At 49.6% G+C, this 17666-nt stretch overlaps 2 protein-coding genes and 1 long non-coding RNA gene across 5 annotated transcripts; 1 reads left to right on the top strand and 2 right to left on the bottom strand.

The window, feature by feature from the left end:
* Nucleotides 1-364: 364 nt before the first annotated feature.
* On the top strand, nucleotides 365-9827 carry E4F1 (E4F transcription factor 1). Of its 3 annotated transcripts, none has more exons than XM_069869978.1 (14): nucleotides 365-515; nucleotides 1207-1358; nucleotides 1871-1967; nucleotides 2527-2732; nucleotides 2953-3073; nucleotides 3322-3474; nucleotides 3923-4089; nucleotides 4218-4445; nucleotides 4767-4872; nucleotides 5386-5603; nucleotides 5969-6167; nucleotides 7169-7329; nucleotides 8085-8147; nucleotides 8774-9827. In XM_069869978.1, the coding sequence occupies exons 1-14, from the start codon at nucleotides 365-367 to the stop codon at nucleotides 9119-9121; spliced, it is 2370 nt and encodes a 789-aa protein (XP_069726079.1). In that variant the 3' UTR covers nucleotides 9122-9827. The 3 variants fall into 3 exon arrangements, with proteins under 3 accessions (XP_069726079.1, XP_069726080.1, XP_069726081.1); XM_069869979.1 differs by having other exon boundaries at nucleotides 427-515; nucleotides 1868-1967; XM_069869980.1 differs by having other exon boundaries at nucleotides 427-515; nucleotides 1868-1967; nucleotides 4221-4445.
* LOC138727532 (uncharacterized) lies at nucleotides 6164-7271 on the bottom strand. The gene is made up of 3 exons (XR_011338568.1): nucleotides 7150-7271; nucleotides 6386-6561; nucleotides 6164-6304 (listed from the first exon to the last, which is right to left on the bottom strand). It is a non-coding gene; the product is annotated as an uncharacterized lncRNA (long non-coding RNA).
* A 7-nt stretch (nucleotides 9828-9834) lies between the features above and the next one.
* ZDHHC4 (zinc finger DHHC-type palmitoyltransferase 4) lies at nucleotides 9835-17036 on the bottom strand. The gene is made up of 7 exons (XM_069870006.1): nucleotides 17012-17036; nucleotides 16702-16832; nucleotides 14273-14346; nucleotides 12514-12692; nucleotides 12292-12417; nucleotides 11419-11663; nucleotides 9835-10423 (listed from the first exon to the last, which is right to left on the bottom strand). The coding sequence occupies exons 1-7, from the start codon at nucleotides 17016-17018 to the stop codon at nucleotides 10139-10141; spliced, it is 1047 nt and encodes a 348-aa protein (XP_069726107.1). The 5' UTR covers nucleotides 17019-17036; the 3' UTR covers nucleotides 9835-10138.
* Nucleotides 17037-17666: the final 630 nt, after the last annotated feature.

Raw genomic sequence — 17666 nt, forward strand, 5'->3', positions numbered from 1 at the left:
CCGGGCCGCGCCGGCACCCGGGACACAGGGTCTGAGCCCAGCGGAGAGAGATCATTGGCTGAGCCCGAGCAGAGAGAGAGCTCATTGGCTGAGAGCGAGCAGAGAGAGCTCATCGGCTGAGCCCAGCGGAGAGAGGGTTCATTGGCTGAGACTGAGCAGAGAGAGAGCTCATTGGCTGAGCCCGAGCGCAGTCATATCCCATTGGCTGAGCCCGAGCGCAGCCACAGCTCATTGGCTGAGACCCAGGGGAGCTACAGCCCATATTTCCCGCCCCAGCGCCAGCGGAGTCCGCCCGTCACGCGGGCCCGTTGTTATGACGACACGGCCGTAAAGCCGCCATCTTGGCGGTGCGGCGCGTTGCGACATGGAGGCCGCGATGGCGCTTACGGCAGCCGCGGCGCGGGGGGGGGCGGCGGCGGCGGCGGCGGGGCCCTGCGGCGGCAGCGGAGCCGACAGCGGCCCCGACACCGGCCCCGCCGCCTTCCTCCGCCTCCCCGCGCCCTTCGGCGAGGAAGGTACCGCGGCAGGGCCCGGGGGAGGGACGGGACCGCGGCGGGGAGCCCGGCGGGGCCGGGGCTGTCGGGCGGGGCGGGGGAGGCCGCCCCGCGGCCCCTCGGTAGCTCCATCCCCACTCTGGGGCCCTCTTGGCCCTTTGGGAGCTTCCTGGGACGAGCAGAGCTATGGGCTCTGCTGCCAGCATTGCTCGGTAACCGGTATGGAAGGTCGCCCCGTGCCCCGTCCCCCCGTCCCCGAGCCCCACGGCAGCTCCATCCTTCCCTTCCCTCGGCAGCTCCATGCCGCTCCCGGTCCCCGTGTCCCTTTGGAAGCTCCCCAGAACGAACAGAGCCACGGGCTCCGGTGTTAGTGCTGCTCGGTAACCGGTACAGGAGGCCTTTCCGTGCCCTGTCCCTCTGCCCGGCTCTGTCTCACAACCCTCAGCAGCTCCACCCCCGTCCCTGGTTCCTCTGGTCTTTGTGGGAGCTCCCTGGGTCCGTGCAGAACCACGGGCTCTGGTGCCAACGTTGCTCTGTAACCTCCTCATGCCCCATTGCTCTGCCCCACAGACTCTCAGCTGCTCCATGCCCCAACCCTAGTCTCTCCTGTTCCAGTGAGAGCTCCCCGGGACGGAGTAGAGCCTCACGCTCCAATGCCAACGCTGCTTGATAACTGTTTTTCCTAACCCCTCTCCTGGCTTTTAACCTGCAGATGAGGATGACGTGCACAAGTGTGGCCGCTGCCAGTCGGAGTTCACCTCCCTGGAGGAATTCGTGCAGCACAAGATGCAAAAGGTCTGCCAGCGGGCTCCCGATGCGCTGCCCGCTGCACCAGCAGCACTCCTTGGCCAAGAGGCACAAAAGGTGATAGCAGGTTTCTCCTTAGGCTGTGGCTGGAAGTAATTAGATTCATAGGATCATGGAATGGTTTGGGTTGGAAGGGATCGAAAAGCCCATCCAGTTCCACCTCCTGCCATGGACAGGGACACCTCCCACTGGATCAGGGGCTCCAAGCCCCGTCCAACCTGGCCTTGAACACCTCCTGGGATGGGGCATCCACTACTTCTCAGGGAAACCTTTGTCAGAGCCTCCCCACCATCGTTGTGAAGAATTTCTTCCTGATATCCCATCTTCTCTCTTCCCTCTTTCAGCTGAAAACTGTTACCCTCATACACTCCCTGATCAGGAGTCCCTCCTTAGCTTTCCTGGAGCCCCTTTAAGCATTGCACATTTCATTCTGATATCCCTACCTTGAAAATCTCTGCAGGACACAGACTCTTCTGCATGCAGTCTGTTGGGTTGCAGGGGAGAGAACAGAATACAATGTTTGTAAAGGTCACAAAGCCTGTCTGCTAAAATGTTATCCATTATAGCAGGTCGTCCCTTCTGTTGAGGAGTCGATAACTGTCGCTCACATAGTTGTGGAAGCGTCTTCCATAGCAGAGGAAATCAGCAACACATCAGCTGTAGTAGGTGAGCTCCCAGATGGCTGTTGGGTTCAGAACGGTTCACTCATCCTCTGGTTTGTGTGGTAGCTGAGTCAGCACTGGGTGTCACTGTGTACCGGGGCTGGGAACTGGGCACTGTCTCAGAGATGTGAGCAGTGTCCCTGGGTCAGGTCCCTGGGTTTGGATTGAATATTAGGAAAAATTCCTTCACCAAAAGGAAAAAGGGTTGTCAAGCACTGGAAGAGGCTGCCTAAGGCACTGGTGGAGTCACCATCCCCAGAGGGATTTAAAAGCCATGTGGATGTGGCACTTGGTGATAAGGTTTAGTGTTGGACTTGGCAGTGTGAGGTGAACAGTTGGACTCAATGATCTTAAGGGTCTTCTGCAACCTAAATGATTCTGTGATCCTGCATCCCTTTTAATCTTTGAGCTGCAGTAACGAGAATTGTGCAAAGAGCCATGTTCCACAGTTAAGGTCCCTGTTTCTCCTTCTTACCATGTGAAATGCTGATATGGGAAACAGATCTAGTCCTGGAAATCTTTCTTCTATAAAGAGTATAGCTGTCTCTGTATCCTCTTCCCAGGCAGCGGGCACATCAAAGAAGTCATTGTTGCAGGAGACCATGTGTTTGAAAATCCAAATGGTCACGTTGATGGGGAAGTGGCTGAAGAACAAGGCAACCCTGATGAGCAGGAGCAGGATATTTCCACCGAGCTGATAAAGGTTAAGCTGCTGGTTAACAAGGAAGGGCGATATGTGTGTGAACTGTGCCAGAAGACGTTCAAAACAGTACGTGCCACTTCTATGGCGTTCGGGTTGGTGGGGTGTTTAGATGAGCTGTTAACTAAGGTATCTCAGTGCCTGATAACAATGTGCCTCTCTACTGAACACTGCCCTTCCAAAAGGGAAGCTCCAGCTCCAGAAGGAGCGTTGCTTTTCTTTATGGTTGAAATGTAAAATCTTTAACTGTTTGGAATGTCTTCTAACTGTTGGAATGTCTTGTCTGTAGGCAAGCATCCTCAAAGCTCACATGATCACGCACAGCAGCAGGAAGGACTATGAATGTAAGCTCTGTGGCACTTCCTTCAGGACAAAAGGCTCTCTGATTCGACACCACCGGCGTCACACTGGTAAGACAGTTCTCCAGAGTAAGTGTGCTGCGTGTGCCCTCCTGTGGAATTTATCTTCTGCCTCCTGCTGTGTGGAGATGCTAGAGCTCCCTGGTGTTTGGGGTGCTGGGAGGCAGCGTGAGGTCCTGGGATAAGCACAGTCCCCTCACTGCAGGAAGCTGAAAGAGCCCTCCTAACACTCTGTTACGCAGAGCTCAGGCTGGCTGTTGTCAGTTTAACACTGTTCTCCTGATTCTTATAATTTCCAGATGAAAGACCTTATGAGTGCAAGAAATGTGGGAAAAGCTTCCGGGAATCGGGAGCTTTGACTCGGCACCTGAAATCCTTGACGCCTTGCACCGAAAAAATGAGCTTCAACATGAACAAAGAAATAGTAGTCAGCAAGGATGATCTGCCAACAGGTCAGTGATTCCACCAGTACCTGCCTTGTGTCTGATAAGACTGAGCATGCCCCAGCACCTGAACTACTGATTCTTTCTTGTTTATGAAACAAACGTTATCATCGAATCATAGAATGCTTTGGGTTGGAAAGGATCTTAAAGATCATCCAGTTCCAAGCCCCCTGCCATGGGCAGGGACACCTTCCTATCAGGTATTCAGTTGGTATCTTTTATACAGGAAAAAGTAAGTTATAGAGTTGAACCATTAACCTGAAGTGCACATAGCCAGGTGTTGGCCATGTCCTGGGGCCTACAGGAAAGCTGGGGTGGGACTCTTGGTCAGGAAGTGCAGGGATAGGACAAGGGGGAATGGTTTTAAGCTAAAAGAGCAGAGGTTGAGATGAGATCTTAGGGAGAAACTGATGAGGGATGGCTGTACCTCAAGTGATTTGCTGTCCTTTTCTTGAAGGATCCTGTAGCTCAAATACAGACACCGTTTCATCGATAGCAAGTGAATCCATTGAGACCTCCCCTGTCATTCATCTTGTGACAGATGCAAAAGGGAATGTTCTTCATGAAGTCCATGTCCAAATGCAGGAAGTTCCTGTTGTGGATGCAAAATCACTGGACCAAGATGTGAGTGTCATTCCTCTTAAACACCCTTCATGCATTTTATGCAGAGAAGTATTTTGAAGTATTTCACCTCATAGACAGAATTTTCGTAGGTGCTGAGGATAAATCTGTGTGCTGATTATTTCTTTCAGCAGCCGCATCCTGAGGAGCTGCCATGTGAGGGGGAGGTGAACAGCGAGAATCTGCTGCGACAGGCCATGAGGAACTCAGGGATCGTGATAGAGAGGGTCGCTATGGAGGAGGTGCCCAAGCCTGTTGAGCCTGCTGTGGCTGCTGCAGGAGAGCTTGAAAATGAAGCAGTGGAAGCAGAAGAGGAGCCGTGTGGGGAACAGTGCGTTGAAGTAGAACAAGCGGAGTCTGTATGTTTGTTTTCCATCAATAGGTTATTTTTTTAATCTTGTGTGCCTGCCCTTGGTTGTGGACAGCACTGTCAGCCTCACCACCCCTCACCTTATCCTCTGACAATGCATCTGCATCTCTCTTTCTGCCAGGGTCATTGTGTTATGTTATTTCACACACGCTTCAGGTGTACTGTTAGTTCTCCTTCTCTCAGCCCCATCACCCATTAACAATATAAATTCCTTGTCAGAGCTGGAGTATTTGATTGGGAATTTGCTTGGCAACCTTTACTGTACGCAGCAGTATAAAAATGCTTATGTTTTACCATTTCTTTCTGATAGACAGATGCAGAAAGAACAAACGGGTACAAAAGTTACGTTTGCCCTTACTGTAACGGAACCTTCAGTGAAGCTACTTCCCTCGAAACACACATCAAGGGCCATTTAGGTAAAGTTCTACTGGTTATGCTGCTATCTGAAATGCACCACGTCTTTACTATGGTCTTAAACATAGTACAGCTTGCGTTGTTTCAGATTCCTTGCCTTTGTCCGGCTGTTAGCTGTGCAGAATCAATTGAAGCATAACACACTAATGTGAAAATCTTGACTCTGAGCTCTAGAATAGTGGGTAAAAGAAATACTTAAAGCGACCCCAGTTTCCATGTTTCAGAGCCTGTGCTGCATCCTTGGAAGCAGCATTTTGTAATGAGGCCAATAAAAAGGTTAGAGAGGCAAATGAGGTTGATAGGCTGGAACTGCTGCTTGAAAGGCACCAAAGGCCGCAAGAGCAGCTTTAGAGTGTTATTCTGTTAGGAATGAGACAGAGCTCATACACACAGTTGAAAATACTATTTCCCTCCTTTTCTGGGTTAACGTTTTGTAAGAATTTTGTTGCACCAAGTACTGGATACTTGCTCCTGCTGGTTGTTCCGCATCAACCACGTGCTCTTTCTCTCTCTAGATTACAAGCCTTTTAAGTGCAAGGAGTGTGGCAAAGAATTCACGAAGGGCTACCTGCTGAGGAAGCACCAAGAAGTGCACGTGAACGAACGGCGATTCCGCTGTGGAGAGTGCGGCAAGCTCTACAAGACCATCGCGCATGTGAAGGGGCATCGAAGGGTGCACTCGGATGAGCGGCCGTATTCCTGCCCTAAGTGTGGCAAGCGGTACAAGACAAAGGTGCGAGGCCCTCACAGCAGGCTTGCCTTCGTATTTTCCTTTCCAGAGCCAAGGCTTGAGAGAGATAAGGAGGCTTTGTTCCTGGAAGAACAAATGCCAGCTTGCCTGCTTCTTGTAAGAGCAGAAGCAAAGGAGCTTTTGTTTTAGCGAAGGAAGAGGGACAGCGTTAATAAAGCCTTCACACTTGTGAAGGAACCATTCTTCCTGTGTGAAAAAAGTATACAACGATAATAATTCAAATACTCGTGTGTTTTACATGAGAGGAAGTCCTCAAAGATGTTGTCTTTTACCCTGGAGGTTGACATACCGCTGACTTGAGTTCATCCTTCCCTTCAGCTGCCCTTCTCTTGCTTCTCTCTCTCCAGAATGCCCAGCAAGTTCATTTCCGCACGCACTTGGAGGATAAGCCCTACGTCTGTCAGTACTGCAGCCGGGGCTTTCGGGAGAAGGGCTCGCTGGTGCGCCACATCCGCCATCACACCGGGGAGAAGCCTTTCAAGTGCTACAAGTGCGGGCGAGGGTTTGCAGAGCACGGCACCCTCAACAGGCACCTAAAGACCAAAGGTGAGGTGGCAGCACCCGCCTGCCTTGGGCTGGGCTTGGTTTGGATGAGCTGTTTTCTGGCTGAATGATGATGTGTTCTTGTGGAGTGGATCCAACAACCTTTGTCCAAGGCTGTTTGTTACCTGCATCTCGGTGATCTTTCTGACAAAAACTCTTGCTGAACAAACAGCCACAAACCAGTTCTAATATAAAACCTAGATCATCTAAGTAAAGATAACAAAACAGGATTGGCATTAACAATCCAGCTGAAGGGGTGCTGTGGGTTCTGCTCCAAACTCTGGCTTAAGTAGCTGCTGCAATGCTGCCACTGCCTGAAGCGGGGAAGAGCGACCCTGTTCCGTGTAGGAGCCTGCTCCAAACTGTGCTGTGGTTCTGTTCCAAAGTTCTACTTTTGCTCAAACCAGAACATTCTGTTCCAAGGCCATCCACAAATGGGAAGATTTTTACAAAGTAATGCCAGAGAACGCTTGATTTCGATGTTGGAGAAGAGGCAAGAAGACTAAAACTTACGGTGTGGCACACATCGTTATGGTTAAACTTCCTAATTGAGATTTTTGGCATTAAATTTGTACTAATTTGGGAGGTTTATCAAATCGTGTATAAACACAAAGCGTGGATGTATATAAGTTCACTGTGGAACAAACGGTTTTCTGGGTGGATACTGAAATGGATGCATAAACAGAAAAGGGAGATGACTCAAAATAGACTAAGCATCTCCCTGTATGTTCTTCATGTCTGACTTTTGAAATCCCGGATGGTTTTCCGTATCTGAATTTAGTTATGTATTTTTTGAAATTATACCAGAGAGCTGCTCTCTGAGGCTCAGTTCTCGTGTCTGGTGTTGCACAGGACTCTTCTAGGCCATTATTTGAGCTGATGAAAGCCCGTTGCTGGGGCTGCCAGTCAGCTGCATCCTGCTTTAGGGGTCCTGTTTGTGCTGTGCTGTGTTTTCCAGGTGTTTGGGATGGCAATGAAAAGTGACATTTTTGTCTCCTGTTCAGGTGGCTGCCTCCTCGCTTTGAAAGAGGTGGAAGAAGTGATTGTGTCAGAGGAAAGTCAGTCTGCTGACAACTTAGCGGCGACGGTCATTTCGGAAGATCCTCATACTGTTCTGGTAGAGTTTTCCTCGGTGGTGGCGGACACTCAGGAATACATCATTGAGGTAAGAAACAGGCAAACAGCTTCTCATTCTGAACTCAGCATGGTATTTGGTCCATAAAAAATGTGTTCCTCATCTAGGCTTTTGGGAGATGATCCTAGGAATAGGCAGGGTTAATCTGTTTCAGGAGGAGTGCACGGGGAGCCTGCTTCATCCTGAAGTCCTGCATGTAACGCGGGCAGGAAAAGGAGCACATGGGGAAGACTGTCCGTAGTTCACCAGGAGGCCGAGACCCAGAACTTGTGACCATGCCAGATTCTATGTCCCCACAAACTTCCCTCACCTTTCCCTCAACTCTTACCTCCTCTTTTCTCCATTTCTGTTCAGCTTATTCTGTCCAAAATAACCTCTGTTGTTTTTAACTGGCCGCCAAAAGCAGTGAGGTACACGTTTCGCTTTCTTCCTTTCCACAACAGAGCTGGTTACTCCTCCCTGCAGAATAACACAGCTCATTTATTGAGTCCCTTTAGTGCTGCTGGAGTTAACATTGTGGCTGCTACTAGCAAGAGAAAATAGTGTCCTGTGGCCGAGTTCTGCTGAGGGAGGGTGTTGTCTGTTATTTGTGAGCACTTCGTGTTACTTCTAAGTCACTCTCACTGATGGGATTTTGGAGGGAGTTTCAAGGAGGAGTTGTCTTTCGAGTAGGTGCTGCATCAAGGGGGAAACGCAGACTTTGATCTTAGTGTCTTGTATCTTGGCAATAAAGGAGTTGTTTTCTAACAATCTAAAAAGCGAATAATTATATTTTCTTTTTCAAGACCGCTACTGAAGACATGGAGACCAGTGAAGCCACAGAAATAATTGAGGGAACAAGACACGAGGTAAAGCAGCCACATCAGCCATTAGTTTGGGGTCTTGCTCTAGATGAAATCAATCCCCTCTAGTGTCTGAAAGTCATACTAAATAACCCAACTTAAGGTTTCGTTGCCCCTGTAGTTTTGTAGACCTGTCTGTATACAGGCATGATCTTGGTTATGCTGGGTTGGCCTGAGCTCTGCTGACCCCAGATCTGTTGCTGCTGACTTGCATGGCTTTGTAGATGACAGCAGAACTGCTGGCTGCTCCGTAATGCTGCAGCCTTGGGGAAATGATCCTCTTCATGCATTCCTGAGCGCAAGAAGTAATGGTTGCTGCATCAGCAGCAGCTGGCTCAGCTCCTGAACTGCAGTCTGTCGCTTTGGATGTCTGGGCCTGTGTTGCTAAGGTTTCCTGTGAGCGGCAGTTTGATTTTCTGTGAAGTACCCAGAGTGAGGCTTTCGGTGAGGTGAGGGGTGAGGTGTTCAGAAGTTGTGAGGCGATGAGAACTTCAGGCAACAGCTGGAGGCAATGGGAATGCTTGTACTGCCCCGCTGGTCATCGGGCCCTGCTCAGAGTGGTGATCGCTGCTTGTACTTTAACTGAGCACAACACGCCCAGAAATAATGAGGCCTCATTTCTCTCAATGTAGGTTGACAGCCACATTATGAAGGTTGTGCAACAAATAGTAAATCAAGCAAACTCTGGTCACCAGATCATTGTACAGAACGTCACTGTGGCAGAAAACACCAGCGTGAGCACAGATGCCACGGACACCATCACCATCGCCACCCCCGAGAGCCTGACGGAGCAGGTGGCCATGACGCTGGCGTCTGCCATCAGGGAAGGAGCGGTGCTGACTGCAGAGGGGAGCATCGAGACGGAGGAAGGGACGGTGACAATGGTGGCATCTGAGGACATTGAGATAATGGAGCACGCAGGAGAGTTTGTGATCGCCTCCGAAGAGGGGGAGGTGGAAGTCCAGACGGTCATCGTGTAACGGGGAGCATGCAGCCAGCGACAGATGTTGATGTAGAACAGAGTGGCTGTCTCCAGTCTGAGGAATTAGATCAGTCCCGAGTTTGCTGTTGTAATTGTTCAGAGCAGAGGGTGCTTCCCTAGGGCAGCAGAATGGCGCAGCTCCAAAATACGAACAATGGTACTGAAGACCTCTGCAAGGTCCCACTGTGGCAGTGACTGGTATGCTGGATTTTAGTCTCGGTATCTTGTACAGCTGCCTCAAAGGAAGATCTCTGCCCAGCGTTTACCTCTCGCCCCAGGACAGCAGCATTCCACAGTTTATATTTAAGGGGATTCAGAAAGTAAAGTGAGTCTTCAGGGTCTCCTAAGAGACTCCCATCACCTGCATTTAAAACCAACTAAGGAAACCAAACCTGAGGAGCTCTGGTGTACAATCACCATCGCCCAGAACCATTCATGCCTTTAATCTCACTCCTTTAGCCTTCCCAAGGCATGGTACTGCAGTATTTTTCTTCATGATATCCTGGACATGTAGCCTTATGTGCTGGTCTGTGAGCAAATGCGTCCTTGTACCCTTACGGTGCTGGCCAGGCTGCTTGGAGAGCTCCTCTGTTGGTCTGTAAAGCCATATTGTATAGGAATTTTGGTTTTTTTAGCCATATATGGATTTTTAATTGCATATTGTACAGATTCGGCATGTAAATAAATACATTTCTAAAAATAAAGTTATTTAAAGTTCTTACTATATTTTTCCAATTTCTGCTTTATTATCACTCAGAACTCTCTCAGCGTTTGCTGAGAGAACCCCTTGGGTAAAGAGAAGCAGCACTTGTAGTTTCCTTTCTGAAAGTACCAGTGTGCCCAGGTGGCCAAGAAGGCCAACAGCACCCTGGCTTGGCTCAGTCATGGTGTGGCCACCAGGAGAAGAGAAGGGATCATCCCTCTAGACTTGTCTGCGCCTCAAATCCTGGGTTCAGTTTTGGGCCCCTCCGAGCCCCCTGATGAAAGAAAGGCTTACAGAGGGTAAGGGACAGCTTCACATTTTCTTCTTTCTTTCCAAAGCTGTAGCAGGCATAAAGATTTCCTTCAAATTCATCCAGACTCCTTTAGAATAAATATTTTTGTAGACAGCTTGCCTGCCGGGTGGGAGCACTGTCAGCTGTGGGGAAGAGCCACATCTCCTGGATTTGCACCACTCGTTTGAAGTTTGGTTTGTCAAGGCCAAGCAGAGCGTGAAGCAGGAGTAGGCGCCCAGAATGAGTGTGAGCAGGGTAACAAAACCGAGCATGAAGACGATCCTAGGGAAAGTCAAGAAAAGGTGCTGCAAAGAGAGGGAACAACACCTTCATTAGGTGGCTCATTAAATCACACAGAGGCTGGTGACCGCCTCAGCATGCCTGTGGAGCTGCACATCCATCCACACATGTGCCCAGGGCAGGGGGGTTGGAAATGAGGGGGCTTTGAGGTCCCATGATTCCCAGAAATGGATTTCCTCGCAAGCCTTGCTAACACGCGGGATTATTCTCTCCACCCATCTACCTCTGAACACTCGTACTGGAACTTTGCTTCTTTGTTTTTGTTTTTTTTTCTTTTTTAATTACAAAAAAATAATGGAGATCGTCTGAAACCAAACTGCCAAACAGAGAGGCTGCTGTCTGGTACAACTTCAGTTTTTCTGATGTGATACAATTTAAGCAGCTCGTTTGTGAGTTAATTTCCAATACTGGGGAGTGGTGATGGTACTGCTCGAACATTCCCTGACTGAGATCCCTCTAAAGGAGACCAAAGCTGAAACATCTGTTGTCTAGGATGAGGAAAAGATAAAGCATTTTCTACTTATAACCTCCCTGCCCTACTACAGAAAAGGATGAGGGGATTGAAATGCAAATGAGTCAAGTGCTCCAAAGACTCAAAGTCACCCATTGCCTGTATATGAGAGAAAATATTCCAGCATCTACGTTGAAGGATAGCAGGATCCTACTTTAACATCTCCATGAAGATATCTAAAGAAATGACAACTGTTCCCTAAGCAGCTGGTCACTGGAATGTACAGCCATTCTTTATGAACCAGATCTGCTGAGTGAAAGCAGCTAGAGACAGAAATTCAAAGGGCAGGAGAGTGGAATGAAACGTTGTGAGAAAAATCCCATCTTTTTAAAGTATTCTGCGTGTTTTCTGAACTAACTTAGCTGTGTGAGGCTGGTAAAAGCCCTGCAGCCTGTCCACATCCTGCCTGTCAGAATGGGTGGGCTTACAGGATCCCCAAAATCCAAGACCTGGAAAAGCGTTTCTCCAACCCAGACCGCACAACCTCACCTGAATGAGGAAGAGAAGGTCAACAGCACGCTCGTGGCCCTTGTCGTCGATGTATCTCCCCTCCATCATACTGGAGAGCAGCACCACTTGGATGAGAAATGCTGCCGTGATGGTGGCCACGGCTGCGGCCGTGGCGGTCAGCGTCAGGAGGTACAGCAGGAAATACCTGGTGTTGAAGGCCCCGACACAGTTGTTGACCCACACGCAGTGGTGATCAAAGCGATGTACGCACGCGCTACACAAACCTGGCGAGGAGCGAGGGACAGACCGTTCTGTTATTTGGGTTTTAAGTCATCAATTTGAGTTTTACACAGTTTAGGATAGCTTTTCATTGGAGAAAATCTGATAATTATGGTCACAACTTAGCTGACAGCTTTTTAAGCAAATACATTAATTTTACTCGTGTATCATTGAAAAACCCATACTACATAAACGTGTATTTCATTTCCTCCTTTATTCACCATGCATGCAGCTGAAAGACTTTGGTCTCTGCTAGTACTGCCCAGCAAAACATACAAAAGGCAGAGACTGTAGCTCCCAGCTTTATTTATAGTAGATTATAACAGCAAACTCTGCAAGAGAAACACAAAATCTTCAGCTCAGGTCTTGGCAGGTGATATTTTTTTAATTTAACTTCTAGATGCTAAAAGTTCCCAACTCAAAGTGACACCCCCAGAACCGCTGATTTCTGTGAAAAGAACAGTCCCACAGACAGGCAAAGGGCAGCTGTGAGCTGGGACCCTGTAAACAAACACAGTCCTGTGTGGGTCGCGCTGGATAACAGAACAGACATGGTGTAAATGCAGTTACCGGTGGGGAATTCATTTGAGAAAGTGTTACTGTTAGGCTTATTGAGGAAGTTAAGATTCTTACTGCAGTGTTTTGACCTGGCTGGCTTCTCCAGGTTGCACGTTGGACACATGATGCCTTTCTGAAACAACACACCATCGTAGGCATAAACCTTAACCAATGAGGTGTGGTTTGATTTTGTTATTATACCTGTGAAAGAAGAAAACCAGTAAAAGTAATGGTGATTGTGACATTCTTTAGGTTCCATTTTCTGATAGCAACAGCTTGGAATCGGGATGAACTCACCAGGGTTGGCGCGGGAGCAGAGGACAAAGCAGCCCACGTTGCCAGCCAGCAGCAGGTAGGGCAGCAAGAGGAGGAGCAGGGGGAACTGCAGCTCCCAGCAGTACACAAACACTTCCCACGTGTACTCCCCGTACACGGCAGCCTGCAGGGCTATGTGCAGGCCAACAAACAAACAGCTCCTGCAACAGAAAGGGGATGGCCTGTTTCATACTTAGCATCCTGATTAACAGGCCAAGTACACTCAGAGGTGACCAGCAAAGACTTTCCAAATGCAAGGAGATGCCTCTTTTAGGTTTTCAGGCCAGCGTGGACTGCGTATTAATAGTGCTTTCTCCATCCAGTGGCTTCTCTTTCCTTCTTCCCATATACACTCCTTTAAATATGCCAGCTAAATTCATTAGCGTCCTGTCCTTTGGCTTTTTTTTCCAACAGCAGAGTCAAGTACAAAGCACCCTTGGTGCTGACAAAATATGCCACAGCGATAGGTGACAACACATCCTGCCAGAAGACGTTTGCCATGCGCTGCTCTGGAAGCAGAGAAAACCCTAGGAAGAGGTAACCTTAAAAACCCCAGAATAACACAAGCAGCTGCTCCGACATCCGCATGGCAGGAGGTCAGCAGTGGCATACGCTGCCTCCGATCTGTCGGCAGCCCAGAGGCAAACAGCACAAGCGCTTGGCATGCAGGGCTGTGTGGGATGCATCACACTGGCAGCCTGGCAGAGACGCTCAGATGAGGCTGGGAGAGCCGTGTTTTCTTACCACAGGGTTCTCTGTGTTATACGTCAGCTTGCTGGGGTTTTCAATAACGAGCGATGCGTTTGCTGCAGGCAAGCTCTCCTCTACTGCTCTCTCCCTCCCCACTCCTGTGTACAATCCAGCAGGACCCTGCAGAGCCTGCTCCCAGTTGCAGGGCTACAAGACACCAAGACACCTCACTGGACTTCTGCAGGAACTGAAAAACCTCCTGCATGAATGAGGTGACGCAGCCGAGGGGTGTGTGTGGAGGAGCAAAGTGCCTCCAGCGCACAGCACAACTACCCCAAGCGCAGTGGGTAACAGCTCCGCTGCTGAGAGCAGTGTAACTGCTCCCTCCTAGGCTGTGTTAACAGCAAAGAATCTGCACACCAGGTGACAAAGCAACTGCAGCGCATGCTCAGCAGCTGTGGATGTTATGCCTCCGGAGTGTTTGTCACACCTGAGTTGCTGCCCCCAGAGGAAAGGTGTTTAAATCGCTCCTGAAGCAGATTCTAAAGCACTGACGTTTACAGTGAGCTACAAAACTTGCTCTAACACGGCAGGCTGCACGCTGCCAGCTGTGCAGCTTCCCCCCGCGCCACCTGGACATCCAAGCTGCTGGACTAAGACTAATGGGATTTGAGGGAGAGGATGGGGAATCACTAGCTCTCTCTAAACTCATTCCGCAGCTGCCAGAGTCTGCTGGAATTCCCCCATGGATGTAGCCTCCCACCAATGAAACCAACATCTGTTACACCGGAAGCTACTGAGCCACGTTATCTTTGTTTGTCAACATGTTCAGATATTTCAGGGTAGAATCTTCCCAACAATATGCAAGGAACAGAGGGACAGCAGTGTGGCAAACCTACAGGCAATCTGGAACCCCCAACGAGCATCCCTAATGAAGAGAGAACATCTGAGGATAACACTGAAAGCTCTGATGGTGGCAAGGACGTCACTGGGAGTGTCCAGAAACACCAGTAAAAAATAATGTCAGAAGCATGACAAAGAAGCGCAATACCTTGTGTGGAAGAGCCTGTGAAGTGCCTGCTGCGTTGCCCTCTGGAGCCGTGTGGGGATTACAAAGGACAACACCTAAAGCAAATGAAAACAGGGTGTTATCCAAACTGCACATCCCTCCTGCCTTGTGGGGCTGTCAGACCAAATAATCAGTCATCAACCCCTCAGTTATGTGTCTCTGTAGCCATGTTACCAGGGAGGGAGCTCATGTTCAGGGTCACCTGAGCTCCGAAGAAGATAGGCAAGTGTTTTGGTGGGGTTTTCAAACTGGGAGTGAGGTTCCATATTCTTAGAAACCCAGAAGGCACAAACAAATGTATCTGGGTTAATGTGTGAAAGTTTTAAGAAGCTTACACCAGGTTATAGACTGGGTAACTGGTTAAGCAGGGGATAGAGCTGAGCCATTTCTGAACTACAATATGCTTCATCAGGATGTCTGACAGATGCAAGTGGCGATAAGCGAAGGGATAAAGCCTGCTATCCTCTAGAAAACGTGAAAAAACCCAAACAATCCCCCCATAAACCAACAAAACCCAAACTCCGCTAAAACCAATTCTTCTCTCCCAGTTTCTTTAGCTAGAGCGATGATCCAGTCTGATAAATCCATGTTTACCTAACTGCTGTTTCAAAACCGGCTAGACACAAGTAAACTGCCTGTCTTCATTCAGTGAACCCCTCAGCAACGGCCTGTGACTGCGGAATTGTTTGACCCTGCTGTTCGGAAGATACCGAATCTCTATAGCAACACGCTGCTCCATCAGCGGCAGAGGAATTAGAGCAGCTGAGCCTATTTCTAGCTGACATGGAAAGAAAATATGCAGTGAGAGCTTCTTGTCTCTGATGTGAAAGCCCGGAAGGCAAAAAGCATATGTAGAACTGAGAAGATGTTAAATATTTTTCCTCTAACTGGCGTGCCTCCTGTCAGCAGTCTAAGCGACAAAGCTTTTCTAAAAGAGGCTGCATACTGCAGCAGGAAACACACAAGACAACCAGACAGAAAAACAACCTGCGTGCTATTGCAATATCCCAGTTTTGATCACCAGCATGTTAGCAAGGTCCAGCATCACACCTGACATCCACTGTCCCCCACCTGCAACAAGGAACCCCTGCATTTCAGCCAGTCTGTACGCCAGAACAAAAAGCTTTCACAAACACAACTTTTGCTTGCAGTGATGAAAGCAGGAGGGAAGAAGAAGACTTGTACCATGCACAGAACTGCCTTGCACAAGGGAATCACTAGTAGCACAGAAAACAGGCTGGGGGGAGCTGACACCATGGAATGAGAAGCTGCTGTGCTGCGTGTGAGTTATTTCGCACTGCTGACAGTGAACACTTTAAAGGTTTTTACAGGAGTGCAGGCAAAAAGCTTCCACAAACAGGTTGAGAGTCAGGTCTGGAGTCCCTACCCACAGCAGGGGGGTTGGAACTGGATGTTTAAGGCCCCTTCCAACCCAAACCATTCTCTGATTCTAACTCTCAGGCTTATGCACTTCGTTCATTACAGCCTGAAATGAATTTAAAACAGTGTCTAGAGAAACTGTTTAGGATCACCTGCATTTATTTCATGCACAGACGTATCAATTACATTTTTCCAGAGTGACTCTGCATCACAGCAGTGTTTTAACTGACCATTGTGATGTGCCTTTCACAGAAACAGCTACTGAGAAACGTGGGAATACAATAAAATTCTCTGAGGAATGATCTGCGTGTCTATAAAGCAAACTGAAAAGAAACTACGCCACCAGCAGTGAAAATCAAAGTCTGTTTAGAATCACGTAAACAGCACTAAATGTTACTTAACATTTAAATGATAATGCTCTTATCCCTTCCCTTCCAAGAGTGCTGCAAATTTTTGCTTCCTTTCTTCATTCAGACACAGCCCAACAGCCAGAAAAATAAGTCAGTGCGTTTTCAATTCATTCTGGTTTTACAATAAAAGGCCAATTCTTAATCCTCTTTCAAAGCTCTTCATTCCTCCCTCCTTCTTAGGAAAAAAGCAGACTGCAGCATTATTACAGACTCACATTAAAGAGCTTCCCCCCAAACATTTGCTACCGGTGACAATTCCCTCCCTGTTTCAATTGCCAAACTCCCCCACTTTTTCCTCTTAATAAGAGCAGCAAATACCATCAAACTGCCAATACTTGGGGCTTCACTATTATTTCTTCTTGTCCCATCACTTGTTACTTGGGAGAAGAGACCAGCACCCCCTCACCACAACCTCCTTTCCTGGAGCTGTAGAGGGCGATGAGGTCTCCCCTCAGCCTCATCTTCTCCAGACTAAACAGCCCCAGGGCTCTCAGCGCATCCTCCTAAGACTTCTGCTCCACCTTGTACACTGGCATTTTTTATATGGGGGAGAAATGCACTAATTTCAGCAGGGAGAAGGAGGGCAGAGCGCTGGGATGCCCTGGAAGGCCAGTTCTTTACCTGGATGGCACTACTGGCACTCCTTGCGAGGAAACCCTCCTTCCTGCCGGAGCAGAGGCCGAGCAGAGCAATGGCAGCAAGCACAGAGCACAGGTAAATCCCGAGCAGGGTCACAAACTCCATCCCTGGCCCTGCAACACAACAGAACTTGCTTGTCAGGGCCTTCTGCACAGCCCTGGCCGTTCCGTCAGCACCACAGAGCAACCAGGGCAGCCCAGGGCTGGGAAAGCCACCACCCCAGAGAAATAATCCGCACAGGATTTATAGAATCATGGAATCATAGAGTAGTTTGAGTTGGAAGGAACCTTACAGCTCATCCAGTCCCATGGGCAGGGACACCTCCCACTGGATCAGGGGCTCCAGGCCCCATCCAGCCTGGCCTTGAACCCCTCCAGGGATGGGGCAGCCACCCCTGCTCTGGGCAGCCTGGGCCAGGGCCTCCTCGCCCTCACAGCAAAACATTTCTCCCTAAGATCTCATCTCAATCTCCTCTCTTGCAGCTGAAAACCACCCCCCTCGTCCTCTCCCTGCCCTCCCACACGGGGAGAAGCGGGGAGACACGGGGAGGGGACACGGGGACGGGACACAAGGAGAGACCGCGGAGAGACCCGGCACCCACCGGCGCCTCTCGCCAGGCCCGGCAATCGATCGCCGAGACACGCCCCGCCCGCTCGGCCGCTCGGCGATCGGCGGGAGGGGCTGGGCTGGGGATGTGATGGAGCTGGGATGAGGATGGGTTAGGGCTGGGATGGGATGGAGCTGAGATGGAGCTGGGATGGAGAAGGGGTAGGGGTGGGGTGGGATGGAGCTGGGATGAGGATGGGATAGGGCTGGGCTGGGATGGAGCTGGGGTGGGATGGAGCTGGGGTGGGGTAGAGCTGGGATGAGGATGGGATAGAGCTGGGATGGGATAGGGCTGGGCTGGGCTGGAGCTGAGATGGGGTGGAGCTGGGATGAGGATGGGA

Source organism: Phaenicophaeus curvirostris, chromosome 16, assembly GCF_032191515.1.
Source record: "Phaenicophaeus curvirostris isolate KB17595 chromosome 16, BPBGC_Pcur_1.0, whole genome shotgun sequence".
NCBI lineage: Eukaryota > Metazoa > Chordata > Aves > Cuculiformes > Cuculidae > Phaenicophaeus > Phaenicophaeus curvirostris.